The sequence below is a fragment of the Serinus canaria genome, chromosome 1A (genome assembly GCF_022539315.1).
Source record: "Serinus canaria isolate serCan28SL12 chromosome 1A, serCan2020, whole genome shotgun sequence".
Classification (NCBI taxonomy): domain Eukaryota; kingdom Metazoa; phylum Chordata; class Aves; order Passeriformes; family Fringillidae; genus Serinus; species Serinus canaria.
In genome coordinates, this window is record NC_066314.1 from 9,849,390 (window position 1) to 9,866,750 (window position 17,361).

A 17,361-nucleotide genomic window follows, 5' to 3' on the forward strand; every position below is an offset into this window, starting at 1 on the left:
TCCTTCTTTGTCTGGTCCTATCAGTGTTCAGTGATATCATCTATTAAAGCCATTTTTTTTTCAGTAGGATTTACAGTGATGCTACTACAATTGAGATTTTTTTACACTTTATTCCAGAAAATATTAGCAGTATTTTTCTTCTTGTTCCAACAACTCAGTGTCACGAATATTTATTTGTATCAGAGTTTACTTCTAGTGAAAATGTCTCAATTTTTTGATTTTTGTTTGATATTTTAAAATATCTCATGTTGCTATGCTAATTAAATATCCTAAATAAATTGTTAGCTATTATCTTACTTTTTCCAGTTGTACACTGTATATAATATCCAAGTAATTTCTTCTATGTTGTGAAATACTGAGAAGCCTGGAATTCATTAGGGAAAAAGTGTCTCAAACATTTCTTTCTAAATTCATGGATGCATGCAAAAGTGAGCCAAATAGTTTGATAAGAGAAACAATGGCAAAAAGTTCAGTTTACTTACTTGGTGTTTACTCTTCATCTTTTTAGTTACAGAATCACTGAAGCTTGATCATTTTGATGAAGTTGGCTATACATTTTTAGCACCCAGGTTGGTGGATTTCCCAGTAATAAGTGTTATTTCTGCATCTGATCTGATTATTGGCACATGGAGAATACAGATTTGACTGATAAAGCTTCAATTGGTAACAAATTATCAATCTTTTTTCATGCTGGAATGTAAATAGCATCTTCAGGCTCTGATTTCTGCTCATATTAGTCAGAGTACTGCAGAAACTGATATTGATATTTTAATGGAAAACTTATTCACATCCTGGGCATTTCTTGTGGTTCTGACTTCTAAGATTTTACAACTATTTTTAAAATAGGTTTCATAATGCTGACCACAGCATGTTTCCCAACTTCAAGACAAAGGCTTTCAAAGCTTTCTACTGCTCAAGTATTAGTTAATTTTCAATCAATTGAACATAAAAGCTATTAAGTCATTGAAAATTTATTAACTTCATTAGTTTCCTGAGGATTTGGGGTTTTTAATGTGAAATTCTGCAGTTCTTATTTCCCTTTTTAAAATTATGTTTACAAGGAAAACTGGTATGATAAAGACTTCCTAAAAATTGAGTTCCTCTAACAGATAGTTATGATAAAGAAATGAAATGCTGTACAGTTAAGATAGTTGAGAATTGCTGCATTCTTTTTTTATCCAATAAATTTTTGTAGTTTTTTAAATTTCAATTAATAGATCAATTTCAATGAATAGGTTGATTTTTGTGAAGTCTTCTATCTTAAAATGTATCCTAATTTAACTCTTTGATTTTTCTGAAAGACTGAATTTATAGAGAATTAATTGTACCAATTACAATTTCCAGCAAATCCCTACTGTCCTACAGAACTAAGTCTGTTTGATCTGTAGCTCTGCTAAAATGTGAATATTGGTACAGTAAGGTAAATTCTGTCTGTGGGATCTCTGGATTTTGGTAAGGTAAATAAAGTTTAAGATATCTTAGTCATATGAAATACTGAAGCACACTTCTTTTGTGTGTAAAATTAAATTCATAGAAAAGCTCATTTTAAAAAGAGAGCCCCCTGTTTTACTGCTAAACACTCTTTACATTTTAATAAAAGTTGTTTAATGCCATTCATCATATATTATTTGCCTCCAAAATGCCCAGTAACTTCTATTTTGCTTGCTTGCATTCAGTGAATTGCCCAATGATTATTGCTTTATTTCATTATCCAAGGGACAGGAGTTTACTGTTCATCTGCTTTGCATATGTCAAAACAAAGAGTTTTTCTATGTTCATGTGGTTTGTACCCTAATAAAATTGCATTTAAAACTTCTCAGAGGATAGGATCTATAAATGTGGCCTGAGTTGAGCAAGGGGTGTCTGTGTTTCACCAGCAGCCCAGGTTCTTCCCAGTACAGTTTCATCCAGAAGCAATTTAAATTCACTGGGCATATCTTTAGTGTCCAGAGAATGATGCCCTAATATGTCCTACACTACTCCTCAGGTTTTTTTCTGGGAATCTATTCCCTATTTCATGCATGCAGTTTTTTTGCAACCCAAATCTTGACAAATGCTTGGGCAGGTGTTTGAACACTTTATTTCCTGCAGATGTCTGAGTAATTGATATGGTGATCAATAAATACTGATCATGGCAGCCAACTGACACAGCAGTACCAGCTACTTCAAAATAGCTGTAAAAAAAGGCTGCTTGGACTCCTGAATTGTCTGCTTTAGTAGCACAAGAAAAAACCATGAGAAAACTGATGTTTTGTTGTTTTTCAGAGAATACTGCCACGATGTAAAAAAATCAGAAAACAACACCGAATTTCTGTTAAATTTCAATGAATTTATTGACAGAAATACTCCAAGCAGTTCATCATGTAAGTACACTTCTCACCTCACTGAAATATTTCCTTAGGAAAACAGGCAAATATTCTTCTTCTTGTGGATGAGAGTTCATGCTCAAATTTTGTGGGTTTATTTTTTAAGTAGAAATTATCTAGTGCTGGGATTTTCTATCTAAGGTAGAGAGTGTAAAATTAGTTTTCAAGTTCTGGCTTTATTTAAGAAAGTTTATAGGGCATCATGCATTCTGTAATTTCCATAATTCCTCTCAGCATCTTGCTGAAGCATCAAATAATACTGGTTTATTTTAATACACTACAAATATTTTTGAGTTTATATTTTCTCACTTCAGCATAGCAGCCAAAGTCTCAAACAGACTCAAAATCTTGCAATGAAATCTTCAACCTGCTTTCTTGTCATTTTATTCCTAAATAAGTAAAGAAAACAAGACCAAGACCAAAATGCCCAATGACCAGAATAAAAGATAAGGAAATTATTTTGCTGGTTCACAAATTGGTTAAAGAGACCTCACTTGGGCCTGAGAAGCTTAAGGCCACAAATCCAGTGGTGAGCACTGGGCTTTGGGAAGGGATTAATTCACATTTGGAGGTTGAGCCTCAACCTCTGTTTAGAATAAATGAAGAGTTATTACCATCAGTAAGGTGCCTTGTTCTCCAGAAAATATCAGTGTTTGGATTTGGTTTGGTACATTCATGTCTGTTTATCATTATTAATAATTTATAAATACTTGGAATAGCCTCTTTTTTTTGTTGTTGTTTTGCTTACATGAAGTTGTTTTGTCATGTTGCTGTCAGGGATAACTGGTCAATTCAGAAAGATTCTCTCTGCCAGACCATGTAACTGAAGGAATGGCCACTTAGATATGATATCTTCTCACAAAAGGGTATTTTTGTGTGCACATGTGGGTGTTTGGTGTGCTTTTAATAGAATAATCTTATTCATTGACACATTGCTGACTGACTGAAATTTTATTTGAATACCTTGACTCAGTCTTGGAAATGAAAACATTCATCTCCAGTGATTAAAGCAATAATGATAATTTAATAAAATTGAATAATAAATGAAAATTCTTGTGTAATATTTACTATCAGCAAATATTGAGGACACATTTAGTGATGTTGTAGTATACAGTCGTGCTTAGTAAGTAATTATTCCAAAATGTTATCCACTTCTTGCTGTATTTCACTTTGGAATATGCTGCAATTTTTTTTTCCTTCTTTTTTTCCTAAAAATTAGGTTACTTTCAAAATAGTATCCTTAATAAAATAAACAGTGTAAACTGTATTAAAGGTCTGAGTGGCCATAGAAATTATCTCAGCTAAAAACACTTTTCAATAGAAATACCAAATAAAATTCCCACATTGAAATAATCTTCAGTAACTCTGCTAAAGTGTTACTGAAAAAGATGGTGGAGAAGCACTGACTTCAAACCATCCTTTAAAAGAATTTGAAACATGGCATCTCTGTACAAGCTACTGATTCAAAATGAGTTTATTTCCATGTATCCATTTTCAGATGACAAATGTGTTTTATTTGAGAGACTGGGACTTAATTGATCTAAATATATTGATAATGTAGTTGAATGTCATTAGGAATTGTTGATTCCTTTCATCAACTGAGATAAAAAGTGTTTTAATGAGCACATGTATTAAAAATAGGTTAATTTGCAGTTTTAGAGGCTTTACAAAGCTGTGGCCTATACCCTTATCACCTTTCTTATTCCTGAGACACAAAGACACATTTTTAGGGTGCAAAGAAAATGTTTAAGTGTGCCCTCAACAGTGTGAGGGCAACTATCTAACTCTAATTGCCTGACACAATTTGAAGTTAGGCAGAATGTCAAATATTAACAGCCACAATTTTTGTGGCTGGAGAATCTTGACAACTCAGAATTTCAATTTAGGCTTTTTTTGAAACTCCATCTCATATGGTTACACATGTCTTACATTTTAACTCTTTTGATAGGTAATACTGACATGGTCATTAGAGTTTTGCTGGATGCAGGATTTACAAATGAACTGGCCCAAAATTATTGGAGTAAACTGTCACTGTAAGTATTCTTTTTATTGACTGAGATTTTTTTCATGCATTTCAGAGTTTGAAAACAAAATCTTATACATCTCTGTGTATATATAGATATGCAGTTAATGTTACAGAGAATAGGTATTTATTCACAGTTATGCACTTTAATGGCAACCCCTTGACATAGAAATTTGTGAGAATTTCAGTCAGTTTTCATTTTAAATCTTATTTCTATTTTCAGTGATGGAGTTGTTGCACAATTTGTTGTCACAGATGGTGGAATTACTAGAGTGTTCCCCAAAAGGTAAGAATTATTACAAAAGAGTATGATATGATATTTTGAAGCCTGAAAGGCTGCACTGTTAAAGAGTGGCTTTATTGAATGAAAAGCTACAGTTCTCCTAGGGTCTAATGAGTACTGATAGCTATGAAATTAGTGGAATGTTTTGTTTTTCTTTGATTTTACCTGTGTCACTGCTTGAAACTAATCTGTCCCAATATTTTCACAACAGGCCCTGGTAATCCAAGTTTCTACCCAGTGCAGAGTAGCAGTAACAGCAATGCCTTTGCAGTAGCAGTGGGGCCATGCTAATTTCTAATTACTCCCAAGCACTCAGTTGTTTGGCAGGCTGCAAATACTGGAAAGTAGTGGGTGATATTTTTTTCTTTTTTTTAGACTCAGACCTAAAGTTCTTCAGGAAAGAAAAATGTATCATTATCAGAGGACAAAAAGGGAATGTGAAATTAAGCATACAATAAACTAGACACACCCCCATGAGTGACTGGGAATAGTGAGGGCACCAGTACAGATCTACTGGTAAAGGGCAAATTGATTTATTTTCTTAGGTTACTCTTTATTTCCCCAAAATGTGAAAATGGCAATGAATTTTACTTCCCAAGTGGTTTTTCTTTCCTATTTTGGGATTATTCATGATGTTAAATCTTTTAGGATTAAGCTCAAAGTATGGCATGTGCTGTAAAGATTTTTTTGTAAGCAGTGTTGCAATTGTATTTGTCACAAAAAATATAAAAGTGGTGAGACTAAATTAGTGGTTTTCCAAGAATACTAATTCTTTTTTTTTTCCCAAAGTTTGTTTGTTTGGGGTTTTTCTAATGATTACACCTGTCTTTTAACCAGTGAAAACTGTCGCATCCTGAGAACTATAAGAATGAATCTCACTTTTTCCAGCTGTGAAACATTGAAAGAAGACAACCCACAGCACAGATTTAATGAGACTCTAAACTGTCTTTTTTTGATCTGTATTTTCTGTTGTTGTTTAATTTAGGGCAGGAGAAGATTGGTTGGAAAATGCTGAAACTTATGAAGTCAGCTTCTATAAGAGGAGTTTGGATAATGACAACTATATCTTCACAGCTCCATACTACAACAGTAAGTCATCAGAGTTCAGAAATGTCAGAACTAGCTAGTTCAATATAAGTGGAAGTTTCCCATACCAGGTGAGGTCACTGAGCAAAGATTCAAGCATGACACTTCATAAGGAAGGAAATCTTGGGATAATATCCATTATCAAGGAAAAGCTAGGAGGCACTAAACAAGGTCATCATAATTTGTCAACTACTCTGGTGGCCCTGTGTGCTCAGAATTAACCCAAGTGAAAACATACAGAGTATTGGTGTTCATTCAGTGTATTGAAACATTGCTTTACAGAGATACTTTGGCAGAATTATTTTAACAGAAAGTGAAATAAAATTGCACTTCTAGACAGGAACACTGCCTTAAGTCCTAAAAGAGCTGAGTTCTGTATGCTGTATCAGCACCCCCAGCACTGACTTGGGGAACCAGGCATGAGTCCAGAGTCCATAACTCCATCCACTGCACCACAACTTAGCTTAAACTTTGCTTTTGAATTCTATTTACAATTGCACTTATTTACCAAAATGCTGCGCTGCTGCGTCGAGTGCACTTCACCCCTCCTGAGAGCGAGGGGGAAGGCGGCCGCGGCTAGCTCGGAGCACAGCAGCAGCTAGCAGCGGGGGGCACTACCCGGATCCGTCAGGGACGTCTGGGCAGCGCCTTCGGCAGGGCAGCAGTAACGAGAGGAGTGGCAAAGGTGGAGAAGCCGGAGAGAAAAGAGGGTCTTAACTCGCCTGGTTCAGTCCAGAGTTTTAATGTCTCATTGTTTCCAGGGAATCCAGGCGGGAAAAGGCAAGGACAAAGGGAAACAGGAGTATATAAAGGCGGTGTAACAAAGGTACAAGAACCAATGGGGGAAACTGAGGAGGGGAATCGAATATAACTGACATGGACAAGAACTAATGATATAAAAGTCAGGGAGGGGCTCGGAACACCGGCCCAATCACCCCCTGAGGAAGGGAGAAGTTTCTGGAAGGATGGGGGGGGTTTCAGGAGATGAACAGGGCCTGAGAGGAGGGGAAAATATAACGAAAAGGGGCAGTTGCCAGGGGAACGGGGGTGGAGACAAGGGCTTGGCAGCGAGCCCAGACAGGGAGGACACTATTCGAAAGAAAGGGGGAACCAGGACTGAACCATCGAACTGGGTATAGGGGTGTAACTGGGGGAATCATCACAAAACGGGGAGAACGATACAAAACAGGGGAGATAACATAACTAGAAACCGACCGCGCACAACAACACCAAAACTGGTTGGTCTGAGATTTTGTGACGATTAAAACCTATATAAGCACAATAGCAAGTGCTCCTTATTGATGCCAGTAACATTAACCTTCTCAAGTTTGTTAAAAAATAGATGCTACCACTAATCACTTACTCCATGGGATCCTTCATTACTGTTATTTCATAATTATTTATTGCATTTTTTCTCAGTAAAATGTAAATACGGTAATTAATAAAATTCCCTGAAGCCTTTGCTGTTTCTTAAACAGCTCCAGGGAATCTTTTTTAACTTCCTTTTTCATATGAAGCAGTGTTGAAAGGAGCTTCAAGTCAGTCAGAGCAGAAATTGTACATTAGTGAGTGGTGTCAGTGTACCCTGCATTGAAAAATACACAGACAACATCAGGATAAAATCTTTGGTTCTGATCTGGTTTTAACAGGGCTGCTCACGTGTGTTTGAGCATTCATGGCTCTGTTTTCAGAAGAAAAAGCCATAGTAACTTTATGTAGCAGTAAAAAAGAACAAAATGAAGAAAAGTAAACAAAAATATTTCTTAGTCCTGCCAGTGTGAGTGATCTAAGCTATCACAGGTGATAATGGTGTTCTGCACCTGGGTCAGTGCTTTTGGACAAGGATTTTTTAAAATCATTCTGGTATTTGAATAATAATAAATTTAAGTTTCAGAGGAAGAGGCTTTCATGTCATGCTAACTTCTTTTTTGTTTGTTTTTTTCTCCTCTTCCATACTGTCAGAAAGTGGTGCCAATAGCTATGAATCAGGAATTATGGTGAGCAAGGCTGTAGAAATACAAGTTGATGGGAAACTTCTGAAGCCAGCAGGTAAGACAGAGTGGTACTGAAACTTGAAACACTTTCTTTATTTGGTTGTTGCTCAACAGCAAATTGGAAATTTAATTGAGATTTCAAAGGAACTTTATAATAACATTATTTTCTCTGAGACAGTGTTAATCTTTCTAGTGGAAATCTGTTTGCATTTGAGTAAGAGTGTTTAATTTATTAGTCTCATGAACAATGTTGGTGATCAGAAAACAAAAATCATAATTTATCTTTCTCCAGTTCAGTGATTTAGAGGTCTTTATAATTCCCCCCCCCCCTTTTCAGGATTATAGTTACCTTTTTTTTCCTTCATTTTACTAAAAAAAAAACTTTCATGTATTTCTTGTTAGTTGTTGGAATAAAAATTGATGCAACCAGCTGGATGGAAAATTTCACAAAAACCACAATCAAGAGCCTGGTAAGCAATTGACCAAGTCTTTTTTGAACTTTATTTGCATTTCTCAAAGCTTCAGATGCAAATAGGTTTACTGTCTCTTTGTGCCAGAGTCACACTGATGCATAGTTGCCAAGTAGTTGTGGTATTTAAATCATCCAAATGCACAAAATAAATCCATGTTGAAATAGGCCATATTTTGTACATGTCTTGCTTTCATAATTATAAGACACGGGTAGAGACAAAGAAAAATGACATATTCTAGCTAGTAGTAAGACTATGCAGTGGCAGTGAATAAAATCTGTAAAACAATTGGTGAATCTCTTCTTATTTAACATCCAGGATGGGTGAGCAGTGAACAGTAAGGATTTTTTTTGCATCCAACATCACAGCATTTCAGCAGAACTTAAGGAAATAGGTGCTTAACCATTTCATTCCATGCATCTAATGTGGAATACACCTGAAGTGTAAATGGGAAGGAGGAAAGGGTAAATGAAAAGAAAATATGGAATTGATAGTGAACTGTGGAAGGAAAGGCACAAAATGAAGAAACTCAATGAAAATGAGCTTCTTACTGGGTGAGGCAATGTTGCTTGTATGTTCTCTCAAAAAGAGAGTTTGGCTGGTTTGGGCTTTGGAGCTGTAGTTCAATGGGGAGGCAAATGCATTGCCTAAGAGTCAGAACAGTTAAGGACAAAAATACATAAGTGAAAAATGGCAAGTAGGATGAATATTTCAGACAGAATGCTGCTGACTGCAGCCTCACCTGGGAGTTGTTTTGCTGAGGACAAAATGCAGGGACACAGCTGTGTGTGTATGTGCACACATTCTGCAAGAACATGAGAGAACATCTTGTGAATCAAAGCCATAAAACCCAGCTGGGTCGATGGACTTCCTTTACCACCCAGGATTCCCATGCTTTGAAGCTTCTCATGGTCAAAAAAGATTCTTCTGAAGGTTTTCCTTCCAAACTCCAAACACTTGGGAATGCTCCTATTCTTTCTGGTTTGCTTTATGCTCACATCGCTGACATCTTGACAAACTATTTCTGTGCATTGGGCATACTTGTAAAGGGTATCAGAGTCTTTGAGAAAGGCAGTCAAGATAGTGCTATTGACAATTACAGAATACAGGTTGTCAAGACAGATACTTCTGATAAATGACACGCACTCAAATTTGAAGTTTATATATAGGTATTGAAAAGAGAATAATTTTTTCTTGTCTTGAATGATTAATATAAATTCAAAATACAGTTTATTTTGTAACATTTTAATGAAGATTACCATACTTTTGTTTTTTAGTGCAACAGTGAAATCTGTGGCTGTGAAAGAAACAGCATGGTAAGAAAATGTTCAGTTTATGAATATCTGACAGAGTATTGAAATTCAGTCCTCTCTAGATCTATGTAAGACAGATTCTATCATTATTATTTCACAGAAAAAAGAGTTTAGTTGTTTCTGTCCTGAGAAAGGTGAAGGTTAGGAGGGGAAGGGGGGAAAGTTGTCATAAAATCAGGTGAAGTGGTTATGGTGATGAAGTTATGAGACCAAGTGTAAAGAAAAATATACAGGAAAAGCAATAGAGAATGGTGTCAAAAAAAAGGGATAAAAATATAACAGTAATTTGCAAAACAAGAGACAAATCCTGAGGGAAAAAAAAAAACAATTTTTAAAATTCTAAAATAAAAGAGTAATTCAGAGAAGGGTAAGTGCAAATTTAGAGGCACCAAAGTCCATAATGTGCCTTTCCACAGTCACTGGTTCCCAGCACGTTCAGGATCAGGGGACCCCATAGCTCTGCTGGCCCTCAGAAGAGCCCAGATCCAGGGCCTGTCACCATATCAGGTTCTGCCATGTGCTTAAAAGCTTTTTTGTGCTCAGGTCTTCTGAGTACTTTTGAGGAATGTGAAGATCATTAAATGCAAGAGTTACAGCAGAAGGGGTACTGTGGGGAGTTATCTGTTTGACCTCACTGCTATCTCTCCAGTATCTGGCTGCAAGGATCTTTTACAAAGTGCAAAGCATATGGATGGAATCAGTGGGTTTCCCATTCCTGCACCTGACACCTGGAATAATCCCACTACAGTCCTTGACAAGTGAAAATAATCATGCCTAGCAAGCTGGGAGCCTGCCCTTAAGATTTTTACCATTGAAAGCTGAAAATGAGAAGTTGTAGCCCCTCATTATGAACTGAGTTCCAGTTATAATCAGATTTAATAAGGATATAGCACTCTTGGAACTAACCAATTATTGAGCAAATAAGAATTTGCAAAACAACTTTTATGAAATTAAGCCACAAATAAGCCTTTGATCTGTTCAAACTTTTATTATACTGATAATACTATTATAACTTAAAATTGGCCCTTGGCTATTGGTTTGTGATTTGGAGATACTCTGATGTCTTGGGAAAAAAAAAAAGTAGCTTCTTACAGAGTTCTATTGACAAATCTTTCCTGTAAACATATTTCACTTTCTTACAATAGCATGTGGACTGTGTTATCCTTGATGATGGTGGATTTCTTTTGATGTCCAATCGAGATGAGTATACACAACAGGTATGTATATTCTTTAAAACAGAACATGAAAACCAACAGGAAGAAGTTTAAAGAGGAAAAAAAAAAGCATTTAACTATCAGCTTACTCTAAAGATTTCTGAATCACAAAAAATTGCTGGATCAGAAATTCTACGGGGGGTTGTTAGTTTTTTTTACAGTTTTCTTTATGGATGAAGACACCAGACTTGCTACCAAGTTGCATTCTCTGTGCTTTGCCATTAGGCTGGTAGGCTACCAATGGACTTAAGATGGTGAGGAAGTAATAACAAGTAATATGTTATCCACAGACCTTCTTTCTCATATTCTTCTTGCTCTTCCCCAGGCAGGGTCTCATTGATTCTACATTTTACAGTTACTGCCTAATTGGGCAATTTAGAGCTGTGCACTTTGTAATGAGAAAAATAATTGGAAATGTTTTACCTTATCTCTCTGTACTGCCCCCATCAGATTGGAAGATTCTTTGGTGAGATTGATCCTGGCCTGATGAGAAACCTGATTAACATGTCCCTGTATGCCTTTAACAAGTCGTATGACTATCAGTCAGTCTGTGATCCTGAAGAAGAACCAAAGCAAGGAGCTGGACTTCGTTCTGCCTATGTGGTCAGTAGTCCCATGTGCAGTGGCTGACAATCCATTGAAAGTCTGCACTTGTTTATATAAATAAAATAACCTCTTTTATTTCCTTTTTTTTTTCCCCCCCCAGCCTACGATAACAGATATTTTGCAGCTTGGATGGTGGGCTTCAGCAGCAGCCTGGTAAGTATGAGTGTGTAGGAAATCTCTATATCCAAACTCTATTCAGTGGGTTGAAACTTTATTTGACTTGGATTTTTTCTTCCATAAAAGTTCTCGGGACCCTTTGTTTCTGCAGTTTCTCATCATGAAAATTCTTAGCTATGTCTCAAACATGACTGTTTTGTCAACAGTTCAATTAAAAACTGCTCTTGACAGGTTTTGTGATTGTGTGTTCTAACTACAAAATCAGCTTCAGGAGTTTGGATTAATGGTCTAAGTATGATGGGCAGTGAAGTCTAAGTTCTCACATTTTGAATTACTTGGTTCCCTATTTCAGAATATTATCCTTGCCTTTTTCTAGCAAGAAGTCCTAACATCAATATTTGCTTTTCAGTGAATCATTTTAGAAAACACATGAATCATGGAATCATTTGGGTTAGAAGGGATCTTTAAAGGTCATCCAGTCCACTTCCCCTGCAGTGAGCAGGCACATCTTCAACTAGATGAGGTTGCTCAGAGCCCCATCCCACCTGACCTTGAAAGTTCCCAAGGATGAGACATCTCCACCTCTATGTGCGACCCATGCCAGTGTTTCACCATCCTCATTGTAAAAAATGTCTTCCTTGCATCCAGTCTGCATCACTTCTCTTTTAGTTTCAAACCATCACCTCTCATCCTCCTGGAACAGATCCTGCTATAGTTTGTCTTCATCCTTCTTAAAAGCCCCTTTAAGTACTGAAAGGCCACAAAGAAGGCTCTTCTGGGAGCCTCTTTTTATTCAGACTGAACCCCAACCCTCTCAACCTTTCCTTATGGCAAAAGGATCCCATTCCTCTGATTATCCACAGATAATTTCTGTGGCCTTTGTCTGCAGCCACTTTCAGGCCCATGTTTTCCTGTGCTGAGGGCTGCAGAGCTGACACAGTGCTCAGGTGGGGTATTTCACCTTTTTCAGAGCCATGTTGATTGACACTCATATCAGCTACTTCCCTCAGCACCTTCCTTGTGGGGATAAGTAATTGGCATGGATGTGGTGCTTTTGCTGTGGTGTGAATTGCACCCTTGAAGACTGGTCCTTTTTATAAAGTCTTATTTTTTCCTAATAATAATAATTACCAAACTGGAATTAATTACCTCCTTTACAAGGCTAAGAGTTAAAATATGTAGCAGCTGAAAAACCATATAGTAATTTTCCCACAGAAGCACTATAAAGCCAGTATGTTGTTTTTTTATTGTTGGTTACATTTAGTGAACAGGAAGAGAAATAATCTTGGTTTTCTTGGATAACAACAAGTTTCAAAAATTGGAGATGGGCAATAATCCAGAAGAGAAATTTGAGTTCTTTTCAAACAGAGAAACTTCAGTTTATCAGTGTTCAAATCAGACTCAGCAGTCTGGTCTCAATTCAGACCTGAGGTTTATTTTGTGTGATGCTTAACTTGAAAGCACAGCATTAAAGTACTTTACTATGGCCATGTTTTTAATGGAATCTAGGTCAGAAGCAGGCAGAGACGGCCATTAAGCAAGCAAAGTGAAAAGAGATGACCAAAAAATGGATTCAGTGAGGCAGCTGGCAAAAGCAAGAACAGGGAAATAAGAGAAACCAGGTTATTAAAGAAAGCTATAGTGTTTCAGGCAAAAAAATGTGGGATAAAGGTGTGAGCTATCATTTTCCAAATTTATATGGGATACATCAGCATTTGGTTAAGAGTGTGCGTGTCATTTCTCCTTCATGCTCCTTTTAGTCAGGAGATTTAGGAGTTTTCCCAGGCTGCCTTTTTTGTTCAGTTCCCTGTAAATTCTGAGGTAAGCCATTACAAAGGAGTACTATTTTCTGTCAGCAAAATTGCATCACCATTGAATAGAATCAGGTCTCTTCTGCTCCCTTACTGCTCTGTGCTGTCCCTCTGATGATTCAAAGCCCAGAGTCGTGGATGTGAATCCAGAACTCCTTTAGGGAATGCCTCCATGGGAGAGGTGACAGGCTTTTTCAGCTTCTTTACACAGGAATCCTACTAGAAAAGGAGAAAAAAACCCATTCTGTTTGAATGCAATTATACAGTCCCATCTCTCTGCAGAATAAGTGTTAGAACAGAATGAGATGTGATTGGGTCATATTTGTGGGTAGAAGCAAGCCTGAAACTTGACAACTGGAAAATACAGCTTAGGAAGGTTAAGGAGAAGCAGGGAGTCAGAGAATGTACCTGTTACACTTCCTGCTTTGACAGGCTGGTAGAGGAGGAAGGCTCTGTGTGTGTGGCAAGCTGGTACCTACTTTAAGTAAATAAAATTGGAAAAAAATGCCATCATGAGTGAAGTAAAAAAAAATTAAACAGAGCTCCTTAAGCTTAAGTATTTTGGCAGCATATATAAGAAGAAAATGTAGCCCCTAGCTCAAGAGAGAGATTAGAGATGATTTTTAAAGTCAACTGTTACAGTAATGCTTTTTAAAAAAAGTATTCCAGTATTGATCTCCTTCTCAGAGATGTAATGAACCTCAATGAGTGTAAAGTACCTAATTCAGAAGCATGCTCCCTGAGTGTGTTAGAAAGGAGTTCCAGTTGGTGTAAGTTGCAGAGAAACACCAACATGCATCTTCCACCTCCAAAAGAGGTATAAAAGGGGGGCAGGGATGGTGTGATAACATTTCCATGATGTGACTTGTGGGCACACATTACAGCAAATCTGAACAGTAGAACAAAATATTAGTGTGAAAGACCTGTGAAAATGTGGGAAAAGAAAACCAGAGTTAAAATGGAAAGTTCAAAGAAACACAGCTTTGATAACTGGGAAAAACATAAAAATATTGTTAATAACTTATATTTGAGTAGTTTTTAAGTATCCATTAATACAAAGAAGAAAAAGGGTCTTTGAAAATAAATATATTGTCTTTCTATGTTCAGGTCTATCTTACAGCAGCTGTTTTTGAGCTTGACTTTTCCACGGTTCCTTGAAGCAGGTAAGTCAAAAGAATGAGTGAAGTAGAAGGTAAGAATCTAGGCCAGGGGACATATTTGGGTCTCCCCATTATGTCTGTGACTCAAAAATGTCATTTGTTTGTTTGTTTATTGATTCATTTATTTATTTTATATCAGCTGATATGGAAGATGATGATTTCGGTGCTGCCCTGCCTAAAACAAGCTGTATCACTGAGCAAACTCAATATTTCTTTGAGAACAATGATAAATCCTTTGGTGGGATTGTAGACTGTATAAACTGCTCCAGGTAAAATTTCTTCAATATAAGTAATAACTTTGGGATTTTATTTATTTTGCAAAATATAGGGGCACTATAGAAGAAGCAAAAATATATTTTGGATAAACTTCACCAAACTTACATAAGCAGGAAAGAGAAGAATAGAGGCAGGCAAATTGCATTCTCTTTTTATTTGTTTAGAATTAATTTAATTTTAATCATTAAAGAATTGTAGAAATGCTTTAGTCAGTTTTTGGTTTTATAGTTTGTGCTCCATGAAAATTGTATTTTTGTCTCTGTCCCAATTTGTTTTCTTTTAATTTATTATGTCAACTTAAAAGTATTCTGCAATATCCCAAGGGATATGATCTTCTTTAATTTGTTTATGTATCAGAATTTTTTGACAGTCAAGAAGATTATACAATTTTTTTTCTAATTTATCTTCTAGTTGATAGTGCTCATGATTTAAGAGCCATGAGTCTTATAAAGCAAACAAAGGTATTATATTTTTTATTGAAGGAATTACTCTCCAGACACCATAAGGAGGCCTATTGAAGATGATATAAGTGAAAAAAATTTATACTTCAGAAACATAGCATATTGGACCTAGATTTGTATTTCATACAAGAGCCTGCTGGGGTTTTGCATACATTTTGAGCTTCTGAAAACATCTTAGAAATTAGAATTAATGGCCAGATTTCAAACAAAAAATACAGTATTTCAAGCCAGGAAAGGAAGAGAGAAAGCTGTGGAGAATGGTCAAAACACACAGACATTTTTTCAACTTCTGTACTTCCTCCTCCATGTTGCTAGTATGCCTTGGGTTTATTTATAAACTGAAAATGACCCTACTGTCTTAAATACCTTTTGCAGAATTGTATGGACATAAAAATACAACAAATTCACATCCAATACATGACATGCACTCCATGCTTCTCTCTCAGACTTCTTACAGACAGGTTTATGGTTTGGGGTTTTGTTTGTTTGTTTTTGTGGTTGGTTTTTTTTTTATTTTTGTGTTCATTGATGCTGAACTGATGTTATTTCTCAGTACAGCTACTGTGGTAGCAGTACAGAGCTAACTATTAACTCAGTTAAAGTCATTTTATGCTCTTTTCAATTTTTCCACTAACAAGTCTAGTTGAAAAAGGGTACAATGGAAATGTCAAAAAGATTAAAAAATTTATTATAAGTCTTTCTTACTGTTTGTTAATAAAAAAGATAAACAGCAGCAAGCAGACTCAATCTTTGAAGCTGGATTGTTTTATTCCAATACTGTGTGTCCTTCTCAAATATGATTTTCCTTACTTCATTTAGACATAGGTTTTTGTTGACTCTTTTCCCAGACTTTATCATGCAGAGAAGATTTCAAACACCAATCTAGTGTTCATTATTAGTGACAGCCAACTGCTGTGCCGTTCCTGTGACCCAAAGCCACTGATGCAAGCGGAGAAGCCGGGTATCCTTTAAAAATCACCTTATTTAGTAGTGTGGATTGATTTTTGGCTGTGGGATACTGGAATCTATCTGGGGAGAAATGAACCACTTATCTATGTTATTACCATGGTTGCCCCTGGAAGTAGCAGGTATTTGTGGGTGGTATCACAAACCATCTGAAGCAGCAGTCATTGAGGTCGAGGGAAAAGCTGTTATTTGTGAGAATTTAGACAGAAGTGGGCTCTCAGGAACTTAATGAAGTTTCAAAAAAGCAGATACAAAATCGTGGGCCCGGGACAGAATAATTGCCCAGCTGGACAGGCTAGGGACAGAGTGACAGAAAGATTTGCAGAAAAAAGCTGGAGGTTCATGGTAGGCAAGAGGTTGACTGGGAGTTGGCGTGCAGAGAAGTGGGCTGGTCACATCCCAGGCTGTGACAGCAGGAGTGCAGTCAGCAGACTGGGAGAACTGATCCATCCCAACTTCAGCACTGGTGAGACCACATTTGGAGTTCTGTGTGCTTCCCAGAACCACACTGGCACACAGGAGGGGGTCTAGGGGAGGGCCATCAAGGAGGTTGGCATCTGAGAGCACAAGCAAGGAAAGTCTGAGCATCCTGGGTTTGTTCAGCCTTAAGAAAAGACAAGGGTATGTCTGTCTAGAGAAATAACAAAAAAAAAAAAGGCCAGGATAAGAGTGTTTGGTCATGAAAAGTTGAGATGCTGCATGTTGGTTAGTTGATGAAGGCACATTGTGTGGCACACACTTTGTGTGCCAGTTTCAAAGACAAGTTTACTTCTTGTGGTAACTGCATCAGCCATCAAAGGCTAGAGTTCATCCAGCTGTGCAGAATTTCTTCAGAGCTGGCTGGAGACATAGGTGGTTTACATGCTATGCAGAGTTCTTGCAACACAAGTATTTAAGTTAAAAGCAAGTGAAAGACTGTTTTAATTTACAACCACCTTCATGCCAATCTCTCTGCTCTAGCCTGTTCATTGCAGTAGATAACTGTAGGTGATGGTGATAAAACCAATATACACATTAGGTCAGGAGAAATTCACCTCTGCCATTCTCTTCTACGTAGGCTTGAGGACAGCGTGCCAGAAGTGGTAAATCAAACCATAATTTGGATTACTGTGACAGAACAAGGAAAACAATTAGTAATACCTCTGTCCACATCAGGAAGTTAGTTGAGACAGCCTCTCCCACTCCTGAAAGAAAAGCAGATGGTGGTACAGATGA

General features: G+C 36.9%; 1 protein-coding gene across 3 annotated transcripts in view; it reads left to right on the forward strand.

Moving 5' to 3' along the window:
• The window catches only part of CACNA2D1 (calcium voltage-gated channel auxiliary subunit alpha2delta 1), a 359,850-nt gene that overhangs the window by 328,254 nt on the left and 14,235 nt on the right, over positions 1 to 17,361 (forward strand). For all 3 annotated transcript variants that reach the window (XM_050986216.1, XM_030237746.2, XM_050986223.1), the window contains 14 exons: positions 509 to 569; positions 2,266 to 2,363; positions 4,315 to 4,399; positions 4,613 to 4,675; positions 5,658 to 5,761; positions 7,721 to 7,807; positions 8,155 to 8,222; positions 9,500 to 9,538; positions 10,681 to 10,752; positions 11,200 to 11,352; positions 11,456 to 11,508; positions 14,391 to 14,446; positions 14,583 to 14,712; positions 16,029 to 16,141. In XM_050986216.1, the coding sequence (XP_050842173.1) occupies positions 509 to 569; positions 2,266 to 2,363; positions 4,315 to 4,399; positions 4,613 to 4,675; positions 5,658 to 5,761; positions 7,721 to 7,807; positions 8,155 to 8,222; positions 9,500 to 9,538; positions 10,681 to 10,752; positions 11,200 to 11,352; positions 11,456 to 11,508; positions 14,391 to 14,446; positions 14,583 to 14,712; positions 16,029 to 16,141 (1,182 nt within the window). The remainder of the gene's footprint in view (positions 1 to 508; positions 570 to 2,265; positions 2,364 to 4,314; positions 4,400 to 4,612; positions 4,676 to 5,657; positions 5,762 to 7,720; positions 7,808 to 8,154; positions 8,223 to 9,499; positions 9,539 to 10,680; positions 10,753 to 11,199; positions 11,353 to 11,455; positions 11,509 to 14,390; positions 14,447 to 14,582; positions 14,713 to 16,028; positions 16,142 to 17,361) is intronic.